Source organism: Lonchura striata, chromosome 4A (assembly GCF_050655825.1).
Source record: "Lonchura striata isolate lonStrDom1 chromosome 4A, ASM5065582v1, whole genome shotgun sequence".
In the NCBI taxonomy this organism is placed as follows: Eukaryota; Metazoa; Chordata; class Aves; order Passeriformes; family Estrildidae; genus Lonchura; species Lonchura striata.
The window spans coordinates 9,765,847-9,785,073 of NC_140742.1; the positions used below are offsets into that span (position 1 = coordinate 9,765,847).

Genomic DNA, 19,227 nt, shown 5'->3' on the forward strand with positions numbered 1-19,227 from the left:
AAGGGCAATTAAAATGCTGGCTACTAAAGGGTGAGATGTTGATGAGGAGAGACTTTGAAAGGCTGATAGCATCTGTTAATGAAAATTCTCAGAGGCATAAGATCTGTTTGCTCAGGTAGTTTGAAAACTGAAAGTGTAGATAAAGGTTAGGAAGTGGAATAAATATTTTTCTAACATGATTGACTGAAGGTCAGATAGAAAGAATAACTTTGCTATGTCTGAGGACAATTCAGCTAGTATTATTTTTTTCCAAGACATTTATCTGAGTTGAATCCAGGGTTTTTTTGTGATGAATATGTATTTCAATTCATAGTCTGATTACCATAATCTCCTGTGATTGTTTCTTCAAAAGACCAATATTTTTCACTTTTTAGACTCAGCAGTTCCAAATATGTTTTTAAGAGAAGGCAGACAGCGCTCCTGCACACTCATGCTAAAAACCCTAATGTATTGTGATAGTTAACTTGTATTACCAGTATTTTTAAGCTTACAGCATACTTTGAAATTATGTTTATTATTCTTTGAATATGTGAAGCCAAGTTTTAGGTATTTTCAAAATCCTATGCTGTTGATAAGTGAGTAAGTTTCCTTTTTTCAGAACATCTACTGACTTTAACAGAATAAAGGCAGTTATTCTCTCTTTTGGCTAAAAAAGTTATTCAAGCTTAAATAGAATTAATTTTTATTTCCTTTCTCAGATGGTCATTCCACGCAATACTTTCCTTTTTAATTCTATTTGTAATTGTGTCACAATTATGCAACTTTACCTGGAACATAAATAATGATTTCCATCAGTATCTCAGCTCACTGGCATATTGTAGCTATTCAGCTTGCTCTAGTGAATAAGAGAAAAATGTATTCTGAAATACCATATGGATGGAACATGGCTTTACATGGAATGTAAAGACAGATTGTCTTTTCTAGACTGATAATTGTTAACTATGTGATTCCTAATTAGAATCCTTTTTTTCTGAGATAAATATGTAAACACAATTAGGTCTGTACTTTTAACATGCAATAAATCAGCCTCGCTGGTTGAGTGTTAGTCAACCCATTGGGATTTTTGTTCTGGATTAGTTTTTCAGTTGCAGGTAGAAGTTCTTAGTGATGATGATGCTTTACATGACTTTGTTCTTTTATGTGTTTTCTTCTGTTGATTTCCATGCATGTTTCAAGCACAGAAAAATTACATGGCATCTCTCTCCTGACTAGAGAGAGAATATAAGAGTCTGTCATCCATATGTGCCTGAAGTTAAGGACAGATGAAGTCCATTTAGGCCTCATTATGGTCAGCTCACTGTATCTGGTGTCTGGAGGATTATGGCTGAGATACTTTCTATCCATAGTGACTATATCTGGTTTTTTTAGTAACCTATGCACAGTGGTAATGAAAACAAAAAAAAAACCAAAACAAAACAAAAAACCCATCTCTGGTGGGTCTGAAGGAAATGGTTGGTAATATCTGTGTACCTTTGTTTCTTCTTGTACCTTTGTTTCTTCTTGGAAAGAAACTTCTGACCTGATTATGTCATTTGAATGCTTTTTAGCTGAAGACTGGTCTTTGCAAGCAGCAAGGCTTCTTGCTTGCTGCATGCAAGAGGCAGTGAGTGAGACTGCAAAACCATGGTTGTGGGCTAGAAGAGCTCAAAGGTGAAGAACACAAGGGAAGGTGTCTGCAGAAAGCTGCCTATTGGCAAGGCTGTGATATTGTGCTAAATTTATGGTGTTAGCTTCCTCATACCAGTAGGGTGCAGGATACTCAGCAAATGGTTTATTCTGGATTTGCTGATGGCACTTGAAGCAAGTCCTTGCTGGAGAATTCAGGGCACTTGGGGAAATTGGTGTCAGTGATAAATACCGTGAATTTAACTCCATAGATTTGTATCTCACTGCAAATGTAACAGCACCGTGCTTATTGCCTAGTTTTAGGGTTTGGGCTCTGCTGAACAGACAAAGCCCTGGACTCTGTAGAGCTTCCCTGGACTCTGTAGAACTTCAGCCATTTTAATTATTTCTTTGTTATTCAGATATTCTAAAGTTTGGAAGTTAATTACTTTTAATGCTAATGCAGTTTTCTATTTGGGAGAGCTCTCCACTATCCTAGGCCCATGTCTCCCAGACCTCAGCACTGGTGACAGAGTGCCTTCACACTCTGGTAGCATCGGGACCAGTTTCATCAGCATCAGTACAGAGCATACCTTACTGCCCATATCACTGGACAACACAATGCTCTTCACCTTCTGTTACTTCTCAAAATTCACTATTCCTTTTTCTGTTTTTCAGTGCTAATTCTGCCTTCTCTGTACAATTGTTTACCTGTTATATTTTCCTCAAGTATTATCTACTCTGGTTTTGACGTGGTTCCATCTTGTCTGTTCTGTTACCAATCTGTATCCAGAAGCTGTCCACTCAATTATTATTCCTTTGAAAATTATTTAAATAGGATTTGCATAGCAAAGCTAAAACTAGAACACAGCTCTTTTGATAAGCTTTAGATCATATCCTTGTACTGAGGTATGCCTATCTGTCCTACACCAGCAGATTTGCCCACAGCATTGTGAAAGTCATATGAATAAGTCCCCCTGTGGAAGTGACAGCATTGCTTACAGAATCTTTTTGCCTTGTCCTTGGTTATTGAACTCTTTGATCCCTTACTACATTGCTCTCATTTTACACTGGCACAGCTTCATTCAAAAGCAGCATAGTCGCACTGACCTAAAACTTGAGTAAAATGAGAGGCGAGTTAGATGCAAGGTTGTTATGAAAGAATAGATCAAGGTGAAATGGATTCAGAAAGAGCCATTTAGGAGGAAAAAACAGGTATTTTACTTGTATTCAGCAGCTCTGAATTTCTGCAGTTTTTTGCTGTATCCCATCCCTAACAAGTATGAACCAGATGGTTCCTGTAAATTCTCCTCTAAAGCCAGGCAAGATCACATTCACTCAACCAAGCTGTCATACCTATTTGTGTATATTTCTATGTTTATGGATGACAGGTTGCAGTATTGTAGTGTGTGAAGTGGTTTACCGAACAGAAAAAGCAGAAATTAAAAAAAAAAGAAGTAATTAGAATGTGTTTGCTACTTGGTTTAGAAAGTTGTCTGCTACCAGAGTAGTGGAGTGTAACACTTTACGTGTTGGTTACCAGCTAAAAGTCATCAGGTCAAAACCAGATTGTCATTGAATGGTGTCTCAGAAGGGGTAATAATTAGCATTGACTCCATGACTCTCAGAAGGCTGATCAATCACTTTATTGTACTATACTTAAGAAACCAATCACTCTTACAGTCACGATACAGGTGGATTCAATGTGTCCTTGAATCCAAACACCATCACTGTTGACCAATCAAGAAACCACCCTTGGTAAACAAATCTCCATAACATGTTCCCCATGTTCACAACAACAGGTTCAGCAAGTGAAGATAAGGATTTTTTATCATTCTTTTCTGTGATCTTCTCACAGCCTTCCCCAAGACAATGCCTGGGAAAGTTTTGTGTTGCTGTCTGTGGCCAGAGAGCTGCTGCCACACCAGATGGATTTTACTTACTCTATTTTATTTAATAATTTGAACGTGTGTTAGACTGAAAGAGCTTTCCAGGGTTGTCATCATTTGCTTAATTGCTTCCTGGTGACACATTCAGTAGCTTGTTCCTTGCTTCTTCTCCTACTCACGAAGTACTTAAGCAAATCTGGTCATGCAAAGCATATTTGCCCCACAGACATGTTGGGATTTTTGGATTATGGGGATTTTTGGGGTTGGCTAGTTGTTTTTTCACTCATGCCTAACATGTTGCTCTATTTGCTTTCAAATTAGTGTTAGGTTCAGCACCAAACACACAGAATATCCAAGTATATCTCAATTTACCAAACTCTGGTGCACTTGAAGTGTAAGCTGGCATCACAGAAATTGTATTTGTCATGGGGGATCACTTGCCTGGATGGCCTCCTTTTTGGTGACTTCATTGTGCCCTTGACAAACACAGCTCAACGCTTAAATCCCTGAAGTTCACTCATGGGCTGGAAGCGTAGATCTCTGTGTCATGTCCCAGATACATAGTTCAAAACACAAGTTTTCAGATCAGAGCCCATGTTCATTCAGGTGCCACAAGCTGCATGTCAAGGAAATGCACCCCCCCTAGATCATTGGTACACAGCAAGGCAAAAGGATGAGCAAGTGCTCTTCCATTTCTGTAGGAGGCTAAAGGCCCAAGGTCTTAGCAAGAGCATTCAGGGAAAGAGACTTACATAAGTGGTAACTTTTTTCAGTCAGTACTTTGGTGCCAACTGCAAGGGCTCATGTGATGCTACAGATGTTCCAGTGTCATCATTTAGTCATGTCACATTAATGATTGCTGTTATTTAAACAAGAGTAAGTTCGGTGATGTAGCACATAGAATTTCATATGGCTGAGCAAACTGCTGACATGAATTTTGCCTATGTGAACGTGGGAGAAGTTTTGTGAGCTTTCAGAGATGCAAAATAGTGAAATGTCCTCTTCACTTGTGTTAATAGGGTCAGTGGAGAGATGCTTTTATCAAAGGAATAATCAGAAAGACTGAGGCACAAACCTTACTTCCCTGGCAGAAGTAGCAAGCTACTGGCTGAATTTGTTTCTTAGTCCAGTTTCAGGGAGGACTGACCAGAATGTAATTCCATCTGTGTTGCTTAAAGTACAGAGATAGCATTGTAATAAATAAGATTTTCACTGCTTTATGAGAAATTTATTTAGAATGTTTTCCTTCTTTGCAAGCTTCAGTCTGCAAAACTCAAAATACTTGCTTCAGCTCACTGAGAGGCAAGCTGGGCATTTGTTTGGTTCTAGTTTTATTACTGTATTTACCTTCAGCACAACCATTTTGCAGGCTGTTTAGATAAGGGCTAGCTATTTGCATTAATCAATATTTTAAAAATAAGCCAGATAATGGCATATTTGAATGTTAAGGCCAGTGTCATCTAAGCTTTTAGTGATGCAGATCAGATTGACCTGTGAGATTGCACTCAAAGATGATAGGAGCAACCTGTGTGTTACATGACCTGGCAAGTATGGCTACAGCCATCACGTGACAAGATTATTCTTAAATCTGTAATGCCAACTTGTTAATAACATAGTGCAGAGAAGGGATGTGATGCCTTCAGATGAACTAACCTCAGAAACAGTGCTTCCAGAAAAATGCCTGCCTTTCATTCTACTATTTTTCATGTCCAAAGGTATGACTAGAGAAGGGAGGTAGAAAGATCAGATTAGAATCTAAATAAATTTTTCTTATGTTTTTTTATTGGAGTTAATGACTACAGAATGAGCAGCCACTGAATTTTGGTGATGATATTATGGTCCCCGTTTTAAGATAATCTCAAGTTTTTCATGCCTTAACTAATATTTTTTGGCTGTCTTGACAAAAGTAGTATGAACTGGCAACAGTATTGATGAAATCCCTTGCTTCATGACTTCTCCACAGACCTATGGTGAAATATCAGTTCTTTAGTGTTTGAAAGTAAATGTGATGCCCACCAGACAAAGACTTTGGACTGGAGATAGTTGCCATGGCTGGCTGTTGCCTTCTCCTTTAGGGGGAAAAAGATGAGAGGTACCTGTAAGAGTTCTGCACCTCCAGGGTGTTTAAGGGTGAGCATTCCTTGAGGAGCTTTCAGAGGTGTGTGTCCTGGCAGGGTGTGGACAAGCACCATGTGCAGGCCTGGTCACTGACAGTGCACACAACACAGGAAATTATTTCCCTGTTTATTAGCCAGGCAGTGCTCCCAAAATGGCACAGCTTGCATTGTTATGCTAAAGAGAAAGAAAAGTTCACATTTCAAGATAAATTGGTCCTTTTAGTTAAACAATCATACTGCTTATGTAATGGCTCTTTTAATGGTAGAGTACAGCTGGAGCCTGGAACATGTTGTTTGCAGAAATGCCACATAATGGGTAAGGATGTAAACTGCAGTAAATGGTGCTGAAGGCATTAGACAGGGGGAGAGACCTGAGACTGGAACAGTGAGGATGCAGGTGCCACCTTCCTGAGAGCAGGAGGTTTGAACCAAGCTTTAGTAAACTGGGAGAATGAGGACTGGTGTAATGAGCAGCTGCAGGAAGGGCAAATGGTTCTTCTCAAAGCAAGGATGGGAGAGGGCCCAAGAGAGAGGAGCTGGCTCAGCACAGATGATGTCCATAGGAGAGATTTCAAGAACTGGCAAGGGTAGAGGGGACTATGATGGTGAAGATTTGATGTGACAAGGAGAAAGAGGAGGCAGAGAAGACAGGAATTACAAAGGTCTGGAGCTTTTTGGTCTTAGTTTACTTTAATTGTATTTTCATGCATAGGAGAAAAGCTGCTGAGTAATCTTTCTCTTTCTTGAAATGGTAACCACTGACTAATACACATGCATACAAAAATACATATATACTCACACCCACACAAACATGCAATTTGCACAAAATTGGGAAAATTGCTTAACTTTCTTCTAAGATATTCAAGGTTTGACAAAGTAAATACTGACTCAGTGTTAGCTGAAACTGGGATGCAATGGCATCTTCACTCTAGCATATTCATTTTCCTTCTTTCCTTGAGATAGTTCATGAGCTTTGTATGTGTCATTAGCAAAAAGTGGAGCTACAGATATGTTTGAAGTATCAGGTTTTTATAATATTTTGAACTAATTTGTTCAATCTGGAGTAAAAAAAACTGGACTTATCGACAGTTGTTTACAACAAGCTCAAGGTTCATACTTACATGTTATATGAATGATGAAACAAACTTGTAAATATTTATTACTGAGTGGAATCATGTATTTTCAAAAGCACATCTTTGTACACAAAGCATTTGTAAATCCCCATTAGTGGTATTTATGTTTCCACATAAAAATTCCTCATTTGCAGCCAACTAAGTATCTTCGGCTTAGATCTTCCTGCTACATGTAATGCAATCACAATGCTGTCACAGACATCACAACCATTTTTGTAAAATATGATGTTAAGGAAGACTGAGTTCATTGTACTATACATATGTAAATGCCTCTCTTTCAGTAGTCTCAGAGGAAAGAAGATGCCAGAAAGAATTCTCAACCAGCGTACATATTAATTGTCACCACCTTTCATAGGATAGTAAAGTGCATTCATACAAAAAAAAGCATTAAGAATCAAGGAGACTGCACAGGGAAAGTGAGGGCATTTGAGTGAGACCTAAGGAAGTCACACGGTAAATTATGATAATGTAATTGTAATCCAGAAAATTATTCTTCCCTTGTTTGTGTCTGTAATGAGGTAATGGTGCAGCTCCTCTGGCTTCAGCCAGCCACTACAAATTTCGAGCAGGCTGTGGAAGATCAGGCTGCAGCACAAGTTCTTTGTTATCGTTGTACCTCTACAAGGATGTCTGAGTTCAGAATTGCTATTGGTGTAATTCACAGCAGTGAACATGTTGTTCCTCTGTAGCTCAAACTCATTTCACATTCAGAGAACTGGTTATCACAGAGCACGATTAAGTGTTGTTGATCCTGTATGTTTATGTGGTTGTAAGTGAGCTTTTCAAATCTGGCTGTGGATAAGAAATCCACAGTATGACTAAATAATTGAACTGAAAGTTTTGCAAATAAATTATCTGGACAAAAACAGCACTCATATGTATATGCTTCAGTACAATAAAACTCTACTGGAAACCACTGGGTGTGCTTGAAGTAGGTGACCTCTGTCTTTGATTGGCATCTGCTCAGAATTGAAACAATTAGAACTATGCACAAAATTAAATTTTCTGAATGAAAACAGCTACATACTAAAATAAAAGGATGCAAATCACTATCTGATGATTCCTATATAAGCATGACTTCACAGAGATTCTGTCTTTCGTTCCACCACTTTTCACTTAGGGACTTGACTTGGGTTCCGCCTTTCGCCGAGGCACAGCTGTTCACAAGAAATTGAAATGCTGCTTGTCTCTGTAATTTCCCACTGTGTAGTCCTTGGTCATTCTGTGCTGCTCCTCTCCGTGTTGAGGATGCTAACTGAGTTGATATTACCTTAATGAACACATTGAAAGTGTGGTTAATGCTGCTAGACTCCATATTTAAAAACTTTTTTTGAAACCAGAGTGAGTATCAGTAAAGTACTCTCCTGTGGCTGTGGCTCCAATGACCGATACAATGACTTAATTGACATTCTTGTTCAGTGCTTGGATCCCTGCCAGTTAATGACCCATTGCTGCAGTCTGCACAGGCAAATCACCCCTTTTGTCCTGCTCCTCAGGCTGATGGACCTCTGCCCAAGTAATGGCTGCAGGCTCCTATTTTCAGCTGGCACAGACCCCAGCATGACCATAAACATCCCTGAAAGGTTCATAATATGGTATATTGGACAGATTCTGATATGCCTTGCAGTGATACACCACCAAGACGTTCTGCTCAAGTCAGTGACTTTGCCAATGGCATAGCTGAAAGCAGAAACTGGTCCCTACGTTGTTGTTTTCTCAAGCATTGAAGCACTTGCAGGGTCTCAGCTAGTCTATGTCCCTTAAGATGATGCAAGTTTTTGTGAACCCTTTGTCAAACATTCAAAATAGCTTTTATTTTTGTTCTGCTTTTAAATGGTTGTATTGTCTCTTCCCCCACAGGATTTTCCATTCTTCAGGCAATCATGGAAGCAGCAGTACAGAACAACTGGCAAGTGACAGCCAGATCTGTAGGAAGCATAAAAGATGTTCAAGAGTTCAGAAGAATTATAGAGGAGATGGACAGACGGCAAGAAAAAAGATACTTAATTGACTGTGAAGTAGACAGAATCAACACCATTTTGGAACAGGTATATGCTTTTCAGAAATTCTGGTCTCTCTGTGACAGACATCATCAGTATTTCCAGAAGTGCTTATTTCTAGAGATTATTAAGTATCCTTTGTGATGCGAGTCCCAGTAACTGGCCATTTACCTAGTAAAATTAAAATGCCACAATGATGCTCAGTTAGTGGCAGCACTTACATGTAACCTACCAGGAAACATCACTGTGATATTTTTTTCCAAATGTTAATAATTAATATCTTTTAAGTAAATTAGGAACCTAGAACATCAGCTGCCAGAGTAATATTACTGGAATCAAGGCTCCTTGTAAGGATTGCAAGACAGGTGCAGATTTTTAAGTGGAACATGAAACAAGAAATAAAAAGCCAGTGAAGTATCACAGAATCATCTTAAAGAATTCCCAGAAGGAAATCCTGCTAATGAAAAATTCAGCTGCTAGTCCAAACGATTCATTAGTACATTTTGGTACATAAAGTCCTCCCCTCTGCACAGCCAGTGCTGTTGGCAGGCTTAAATTTTGGGTGGTGGAGTCTAAGCACCTTTGTGGGGCAAGATGCATCTGGAATGAATGTTTTGTCTTGCATGGCTTTCCCAGTGATTGCTTTGCCCCAGAGGAATGGCCATCCCCTCTGGCCATCCCAGGGTGCTGCCCACTCTGCCTGTGTCTCTGGCTGTGCTGTGCACTGTAGTAACAGGCACAGATTGTCAGAAGCAGACACAGGACAGTTCCCTGCTGCCTGGGCTCACAGTGAAGCTGGTGCTGGTGTGGCACCAAATCCTTGGTTAGTCACAGGCATGTGGGAATTCACTTGCATTGAGACTGAGAAACCCTCTAATTACTGCCAGTTTGTAAATTTAGCCGTGGGTTCATAGTATGGAATAAATCAATAACATTTAAATTTTATGAAGCATTAGCATATCTCTTGGAAATGTTGTATTGTAAACTACCAACAAACTGACCTCACTGCCATAAACCCTGGGAAACATGAAAAATATATTCACTGCATTCCTTCTCAAAATATTCAGTTCCTGTCAGGCCTTGAGGTGTATCACTGAGGGCCAGTCTGAGGGGACAGCCAGGTGCCATAGCTTCTACTTACAGAGAGCAAGGAAAGAGGTGCTCAAGAGAAAAGGGCACAAGCCATGCTGGTCCCTAATTCTGACAACTGGTGTGATTGTGGTGCTAATACACAGCATTGCATTTTATGCTGTATTTTTAGGCAATATGGTGAGTGCTGTCTTTAGGGAAATTCATACTGAAAAGTGTAAGAAAACTTGTCTTTTTTCTTTTCTTTCATTTTCTCATGTTCTTGGAAAAGATGCAAAACACCATACTTCCCACAGCCCACTCTTCTGAAAATGCTGCAGGAGAGCACTCCTGAGCCAAGCTTAAAAAGCTCTTTGGGCCCCCTCTCAGCTAAAAAGCAGGCCTTTTGTTTGATCTAACTTCATTTACATTTGTTCTCATTTTTTCTTCTGTTGTCCAAGTAAGAGAAAAATAAGTCAAACCATTTCAGTGCCTCAAAGGAAACCTGTATACCAAGCAAACCGTACAGCAAAAAACTGGTGACTCTTTTCCTCTGCTACAATTCTAAATTCAACTCTAGTGAAGTTTAAATTTTGTTAAATGTATGATTTGGTCTTCTGTCAGTGTGATTAGCATCTGCTAAGTAAAACTTTGCTGCTGGGGCCTCCAGGTTTTCCCAAACTCTACAGTATGTGCTGGTGCACCTGATGCTAAAAATATCTTCTGTCAACAATTTCCAGAGGCTTTTTAATTGGATACTTTAAAGCAGTGACTTAAATTTCTGCAAGGAAAGTCATTAATGGTGGATGGACCCTAGGTTGAGAACTTACCCTGTTATCTTCTCATAAAGTAGTTAAAAGTTTTCACAAACGTGTCGTATTTAAATCTATCCATCCAGTTTGCTCAAGGGAATGGAGAGTTGTCTTTTTTTTAGCCAAGTGTGTTTGCTGATAGCATAATATTGAGGGGAGAGATAAGTCTGGATTTGCATATTTCAAATCTAGCGTTTTATTGCAGTTTAAAAAGTCAATTCAGTGCTATGTGTGTAGTCTAGGAAGGCTGCTCAGCTGAGAAGCAGTAACATCTGAGCCTGTTACCACTTGCTGATGCACATTTGCAGCTGGGTTTGTTTTTTCCAGTGAGAACAAAAGGAAGCCAAGACACCCTACCTGTCAGAACTGCTGTGTCAGAGCACTGATGGGCAAACTGTGTCCCATAGAGGGCTGGTACAGGCTGCCTCTACCCAGCTGCCTCTCCATCCCTCTCCCTTTTTTGGCCTCCTAGGAGCAGAACTCCAAAGGTCAACACTCCCATCAGCTTTTGGGAGTGCTGCCTCCCTCCAGAGAGGGGCTTTATGTGGTTTCTGTATAGCACCTGTTATTTCATTCTCTGAGTCAGCAGCAGCATTTGCCAGTGACCCTGGAATTCAGAGGCTTAAATAGAATTTATTCAAGAAGAGAAGTCGTAGCAGAAATAAACAGACTGTGAACCACTAAACAGTCTACACACGCACAGAGTTTGCTATCAGACTTTTGGGCTCTCAGCCAGCCCATTCAGCAAGCTTGTCAGTGCTCTGCTCCAGGAACCATGTATCATGGCTTTGTGTTAGTGCTTGGATTCAGTAAGAGTGACCTCTTTTCCTGTATCAGGCTGGTCAGTGTGTGCACTTCTCTTCATTTGATCCTTCTTTCAACCAGTTCAGACCAGGGTATACATCTCTTCCAAAAATTCAGGCTCATCCAAAGACAATTACACATCTGGGGATTTTCTTCTGAGACTTCAGGTCATTCTGGAATATTCTGTACCTTCCTCCAGTGTGTCAGTGACCTTGAGTATTCCATGTGCCTTTAGCATATGGCACATGTGTGTGTGTCCCTACATTTCCAAGACCTGTAATCTGTCATATGAGGTATTTATCTTCTCGGGAGCTTTTCCCAGCTATGAGTATAAGGCTGGGGAAAGAGGGCACCTCAGCTCCTACTCTGCCTGAGTAACCTGTTTTGTGTCGAATTTCATACTGTAGGCTGATTTTGGTTCCTGATTTTCATACTGTAGGCTGATTTTGGTTCCTGATTTTCATTCCTCATTCAGAAGATTTTGTGATGGGCCTTATATTTTGTCCTGGGGGTGGGTGCCCTGCCCAAACCTCTTCAACTGTAGAATAGAGGGAAGCGGAGAAATCAGGAGTTATTCTGTAAGTTGCCATCTGTTTGTTCACCTGCCCTGCAGTTCTATAACCACTGAGAATGTGATTCTATATCCCCCTTGCACAACAAAACTATATCCAATTCAATCATCTACTGGCCTCTCAGGCATACAGATAGCAACACTTGTATCATGTAAAATTCATAAGCTCCCCACACTTCTTGTCCCTTGATTCTAAAATATTCTGTATTTCTTCACAGATAGAGATAAAATTTTGTTCTCATAAACAGAAGAACATTTTCTTCTGAGAGCTAACAGTAAGCCTTAGCCTGTTCAACCATGTATTTAGGAGACATGTTTTTGAGTTAAGAAATATGTTTTTCTTATTCCCCGGACAATAAGCTATATTTCAGACTAGAGTCCCTTTATGTCCACTTAGAAGAAAATCTCCTGAGGGCAAAGGAGGAGGAAGAAACTCCATTCAGAATCAAAATGGTGAAACTTTACAAAAGACCTGTTTATTCCAGAGACTGCATGCTTTTATCGAAAGGATGCTATCTCCAAACTTAGTCATGAAGGTTAGGCTCCAAGGCAGTGTCTGTATTAAGTGAAAGCATCTCACAAAGCAAAAGCAATATTACAGTAGAGAATGCAGTCCCCAAAGTTTTACAATGACAGCCAGACTGTCAAAGACAACTTAAAGTGAAGCATCTCTAGGCTTAAGAAGGGTAATCTGATTGACTGAACTCTGTCCTGTGCAGACACTGACTATGGTGACCTTCGAGTCTGAAATTCCGAGATTAGGATGGAGGTCTTCAGTACAGCCCCAGCTGCATCTCTGTGCAGAGCTGCTCAGATCTCAGAGCAGTGAGCTCACTGCACAGCAGCTTTCACATTTAGGGTGTCATAAGAATAAGCACAGAACTGCAGTATTGGGTTGACGAACACTCATTAAAAATAACAGTAGGGAAAACAGTAATTGAAAAAATTTGAGACTGCTGTCATGCACACTTCCTGGTTTATGTGTTCCATTATAAACAGATGGTCTGGTGGGGGTTTGCCTGTGTTCTCCATAGCAATTTAAAATACAATTGCCTACAAATCCAGAGGAACACTTGAAGCAGAGCTATGAGTAGCTTCAGCTTCTGCTCTTTGCCTTTGAAGCCCAGCAATGCCATGTCCTCTGAAGGCACTGCACTGCTCGGAGCAGACCCTCCAGAGCAGTGTGCCCGTCACCTTCTGCAGGGCTCAGGGCCACAGCTGTGTCACAGGCTGATTTTATCCTCTGTCTGGAGCTGTGGGGTTCAGTTGAGGCTCCAAGAGAGTATCTGCTTGTAGACTGTTGTGTAACATCATGCTGAAACTGGTACAGTTCATTTTTACATTTCCAATGAACTAGAAACTTAAAATTTAGGACATTTCTTCATTAGATACCCATGAGTATTGTTGAAACCAGGATGTAAAGCAGAATGAAAGGTCACTTCTTTCCCTTCACACCCAGCAAGTTTCAGCAGCTCCCAAGTCTGTATGGGCATATGGGGAGGAAAGGGGAATTGCTTAGGTCAGGCACCCTCCGGACATAGACAGCAGAAGAGTAAGAATGGGGATAAGTCAAAAATGACAGCTGTATCTGCCTTAAAGGACCTGCTCCTATCAGCTGAAACTCATAAAGGGCAGGAGATGAATTGCTAAAGCAGAGAGTTCTTGGGTTAATTGCCCCACATACAGCATATTTCACACATACCTGAGGAAAGAATTTCTAGCTTGTAAAAAGGAATGTCTTTCCAAAGCCATCATCTAGATTTCATAAAACAAGCCAGGTTCTCAATGACAGGAATTTATCAGAGCATTATTAGTCATCCTGCAGAATGATTGAAGTAATGGCACACAAAGCATAAAAGTGTTCAAAAGACATTAAAGCACAGTTTTAAATGGATCTGATCAAGTAGTAATAATAGTTAATCCAGAAACATCTCACTGTAAATGTGGAAGCTGCTGTATGTGGAAGACTGCTGCCAAGCTAACAATTGTTTCTTATGCCAGGGATGTATGAACCTGAAGTCACCATTAGAGCTTTTATTTTTCTGTGATTGTAGCAGTTACTCATTTTATGATAATTTATGGGATATTAATTCACACACTAATGCACATACATGCATTTTAATACTTTGCATATTTTTACCACAATATTTGTAGTATTCAGTTATGCTGTTACAGTCATACTTATATGGCAACCTCTGCATTGCCATTAAATGTACACAGAACCAAAATCTTTGTTTAGGTATGCTGTTCCAAATACAGAGTCAACCATTATTCTGAAGATGATATTTAAATTGATATCACTGTGCTCATACAGAGATTGTATTTGCTTTGAACTTCAGTTAATAGGTAGCTGTAAAAGCTCAATTTGCTGCATAGTTCACCTTTCTCTGCAGCTTTTCAGTGCACAGAAATGGTGCATGTGTTTGCCCTGAGCCCTCTGAGGGTCCCACTCACTGCTGAGCTGTGTCCACGCTGTCTGAGCTGCTCAGGTTGTTTCCCTTGTGGACAAGTCTCAGGTGCCATTGGCCCTCACCTTTCCCTGCTGTTGCATTCGGTGAGCTCTGGGAGCAGATGGACTCATGGATGGCTCTTGTGCCATACCTGGACTGGAGGAGAGGCTTTGGTCTTTGATTAGTTCTACATATATTTTTCAAAAACAGCATTCACGAGAAGTGTTTTAAAGACATAGAGTATTTGAGGGAAAGGGAGAGCTGGCTATAATTCGTTCAATATGTGATTCCCTGAGTTTTTGTCTTTCCCTATTTGTCCATCTCTCCATCTCTAATAGCTTTGGGAATATTTGTTACCTCTTCTAAGCTCCTGACTGATTTTGAAACCCCTCACTCAGTCATCCCTTCCAGGTTTTAAAAATCAGTTTGTGTATAAGTTGCTTTGTTTCAGTCCTGGCATTTAAATGTGGTTCTTTCTTCTTACACATAAAGGAGAAGCCCTTTCATCTTAGCAGACATTACCTTAATTTCTGCATCTGTCTCTCAAATAGTTTAATGCTTGAAATTCTGCTTCTAACCAAAGCTTTTCCTTAATTAGTTTCCAAGGCAACCAACCATCTTGGCAACAATTCAGATGAACCAACTGCAGGGAGAGGAAGGAAACACACTATCAAAATGAATAGTAATAGCACAGCACCACTGTGCAAACAGGCGTTGTACATCACCAGAGACAGCACGACAGTTCTGGTGTCTCATCAGTTCATTTACAAGGAAAGAAGGAAAAGAAAAGCTGCACAAGGGTGTGTGTCTTTTTTTTCACAGCTCACTAAGATGGGATTAATGGCTTCAGTGTGATGTGGATCACTTAGCTACGGGAGGAGGAGAACCACTGGGACTTTTTAGGGCCCCTCGTGGACCAAGGTGTTCCCAAGTGCATCTCATGGAGCACAGTTGTAGTGCAGTTCAGAGAGCAAGATTTTCTGAATGGAGGCCACCCCCCTGGGCTTTTGAGCCCAGGTGCTGGTGGTGCAGTCTGGAGCACCCTGAGAGTTCATAGGTGCAGTTTGGTGGACACATCCCCAGAAGTGGGATCCAGAGCCGTGGGGTGTTTGCTGCAGGCTCCAGGTGGGTTTGGCTCAGGCCTTCTATGGCAAAGCACACCCCATTCCAGTCTCTCACTGCTGTAATTATGCATTCATATGGGATTCCTGTCTCTTATCCCACCCTCTCACCTCTGCAATTCCACCTGCCTCTGGGGAGCAGATTTAAGACATCAAGGGGAGTTTGGATTATTTTTACAGAGAATCAGGTCCTATGAATCAACTCAACTCAAATACAAAATTACCCCACTGTATCCAACCTGTGAGCTGGAAAGCAGTATAATAATTTTAGAGAAAACTAATGTTCCATGGCTTAAAAAAAGCCCATGTTACTAAATTAAATTTGTTCGTGTCACACCATAGGCATGCATGTGGATATATAATGGTGCATTTCTGGAAGCTCTTTCTTCCAAAGTGTGTAATAAATAAAATTATGAAAAATACACATAGACCCTCAAAGATACCCTAAATATCTTCTATCCTGGGAAAATGAATGTAAAGAATCACAAAAAAAAATATTGTTGTCTCTCTGTTACCTCATATGAGTAAAACAGTTGCCCTTGCTACATAAAATAAATCTAGTAGAAATAAATTAACTCTTCATAATCTTTTTCAGGTCATGGTTTATGCACCAAGTTATATGGGAATATTGCAGAGTTCTGCTTATAGTGAAGCAGAATAAACCTTTCAGACTCTTTGCAAGCATTGAAAAAAGCAAATTGAGTGCAATTCTAGTCACAATAAAATGCTAGTTGTAATAAAAAAATAAGAAAAAGTAACCTTTCCTGGAGGATATTGCACTGACTTTTTTTTTTTTTTCTTAATTTTGTAGGGCATTTGAAAAGGAAAGGAAATGCTTAAAAAGGAAAAAAAAAAAAAAAAAAAGAATGGCTACTATTCAGTATTTTTGGTCTGCTTGAAAGCAGTGCTCTGCAGTACAAAACCCCTTCCAAAAAATTCTCGTGTGAGCACTGGGACTGAATTACTGCGACACTTCTGGGTTATATCCAAATAATAGTTTGAAGTGATCCTGACATGCAGTAATAGTTTATATAAGCAGAATTCTTTTTTTTCAAGGACTCTTGTCCAATTCCAGGGAATAGTACTGGGATTTTTACTCTGACATGCTGATGGGAAGTATGGAGAAAATGAGAAATTTGTGTGTTTTTAAAATGAAAACTCTGTGACTCAGTTTACCTAATTTCTTCCTTTCTTCCCCCAGTGCATATAGATCCTGTTATATTTTGATCAGCCAAGACTGCAGAAGTTTATGCTGTGGGATATGAGAAGAAGAAATGAGCATTGCTTACGTGTGCCTGTGATTGTGAGGGTGTGCTCTGAAGGGTGTTGGGTTTGCAGTTTCACAGAACTGAAAGCCAGAAGGGGCAGTTGGGTATCTCCTGTGTCACAGGGTTTGGGCAGATGACCCAAAGGCACTGAAGAGCTGCCTGATAGGGATGTGGCCACACCATCAAACTGTGGGCCAGTGCTGAAGGACAACTGAGAATAAATGCAATATCACTATTATTAGCAATCTTTGTGAAAGCTACTTCAGGTGTTGTGAAATTTAGGGAAGCGTGCTAAGCCAGAGGTCAGCTTTGGTAGTGGTGGTTGTGATCTACCTTGTATGGACTTGTAGGTCTGCAAGAGCTGCTGAGGAGCAAGGAGGCACCAAAAGGCAAGAGAGGGGATGGGAAGCTGGAAATGGGGATGATGTTGTGGTGGGACCATGTTACACAGGATTGGAGCTGGCTGTGCTGTAGTTTGAAGGAAATGTAACTGCTAGTTACATAATAAGTTGCTAGAAAAGCAACTTATCTGTGATTTCTGTGAGATCTAAAGCCTCTGGGAAATTTTAGGTGAAATTTAAATTTCAGGAGAACTTAGGATTTTACAGAGGCTTGAAAAAGTACTGGAACTTCCTTGGATGTTAAATCATCTCTCATCATGATCATTTCTCGAGGGAGGATATTTCTCAAAAAATATACTAGAACGGCACAGACAATTTAAATATTATCTCCTTCAAATTACCTATGTGGAAAACCACTGTTGCAGAATAACATATGTAATAACTCATTTGCAAAAACTCCTCCAGAACACAACTGGATTTTTAGTTCATTACCCTTACTTAAGAATCTAAAGAATTCACTTATTAAAAAATTCTTTGATACATCTCTTCAAGAAGCTGTCTGGGAACAAGTATATTTTTGTGAAAGTATCTTGGCAAAATAAGGGGGAAAGGTCTCAGCACTTTTGTGTATTGTTTTCATGTAGCACAAAGAATTTTTGTTTTGGTTGTAGCAGCCCCTTGTATCTGATCTTGTTTTTAGTGAACTGGCTTCTAGTGATGAAAGGTAGTTTAAGTTTTGATTTTTTTTTTTACATGAAGGTCTTTGTATTGAAGGATGTGAGTTGTGAAGAGAGATGCAGTCCTGAGAGATTAACACTGGATTTGGCTGTGTGAACAAAGAAGAATTTTTGATATAAAGTTTATTTAATTAATTTTATTCTCTTTAAAGAGTAAATAATTGTGATTATGAATGGCAGTTACCAGAGATCATAAAACTCTTCATCTCTGTGTGCTCTGATCTCATGTCTTGCAGTTGAATATGTCCTTTAACAATAATTGTGCCAACAGATTCGTTAATCTGACAATATTGCTAAATCATATCAAGGAAAATGAGTTTAAGAAATTTTTTTCAAGGTGCAGAAAATTTTGTCAGCACACTGAAAGAAATTAGGGGAAAGTACAGAACCAATGTTGCAGCTTGTAGTTTTTTTCTGAAACAATTTCTAATGTAACCTTTTATGTGCAAATTCAACGTGTATCCCACTACACAATCTTCAATCAGCAAATGTCAGATTAGTTATGGGAAAAGAAGTTTTAGCCATATGGAGGGAGAGCGAAGCACGACACAGCTTTGAGATGCTGCATGTCATTGCCCTCCAAGGAGTAACGTGTACAGCCATCATCTATCTGGAGATGGCCTAAAAGCAGAATTTCACTCTTGATGTGACTATCATGAAAGAGAGAGGCAAGGCAGAGAAGGACACAGGAAGGGGGCCAGAGGAGGAAAAGCTAATGAAGTGCTTCAGAGGCATCAATTCCCTGCTTCCACCGAGCACATTTTTGTCCTCTTCTTCCAGGAGATTCCGGTTCTCTAGGAGAGGATCTCCCGTGAGGGATTCGCTGCGGAACAGCCAAAAGCTGTTTGAAGAATGTTTTATGTGCCCAAACAAATGATCTTGATATTTTCCTGTAGTGAAAAGGGAGGATTTAGTTATAAAATGTGGTCACAAATATATAAGATGGCAGTAGCATGGAAGTAGAATTCTTAGGTCCATATACTGCTCAAAAATCCAAAATACATCAGTTGAGACTGTGTGGGGATTTGTAACATTCTCTAAATAGCATGAAAGCTCTGAAATTGTGGCTGAATTAATCTCAAATATATATCCAGTTATTTTTATCTGCAACAAATCATATGTGTGTGGAATCTTCATCTTAATATTTAACACATTCTTCATTTAATATTTAACTCAAATTTAATATAGTACTCATTCTTCATATAAATGAAATCATTGTTTACTGCATATTTTACAGCATCACTATCCCTGGTGGCCAGATTCCTGTCTCATTAATACCAAGTGAAGAGATAAATTTCCTTCCCTGGGTTT

The 19,227-nt window shown here is 39.8% G+C and overlaps 1 protein-coding gene across 9 annotated transcripts in view; it reads left to right on the top strand.

Annotated features, from left to right (window-relative positions):
- GRIA3 (glutamate ionotropic receptor AMPA type subunit 3) overlaps positions 1-19,227 on the top strand; it is a 145,840-nt gene that overhangs the window by 56,382 nt on the left and 70,231 nt on the right. For all 9 annotated transcript variants that reach the window (XR_014952402.1, XR_014952403.1, XM_085570481.1 and 6 more), the window contains exon 4: positions 8,605-8,792. Coding sequence is in view for 7 of the 9 variants with exons in the window: in XM_085570481.1 (XP_085426607.1) it covers positions 8,605-8,792 (188 nt within the window). In the remaining 2 variants the exon portion in view is untranslated. The remainder of the gene's footprint in view (positions 1-8,604; positions 8,793-19,227) is intronic.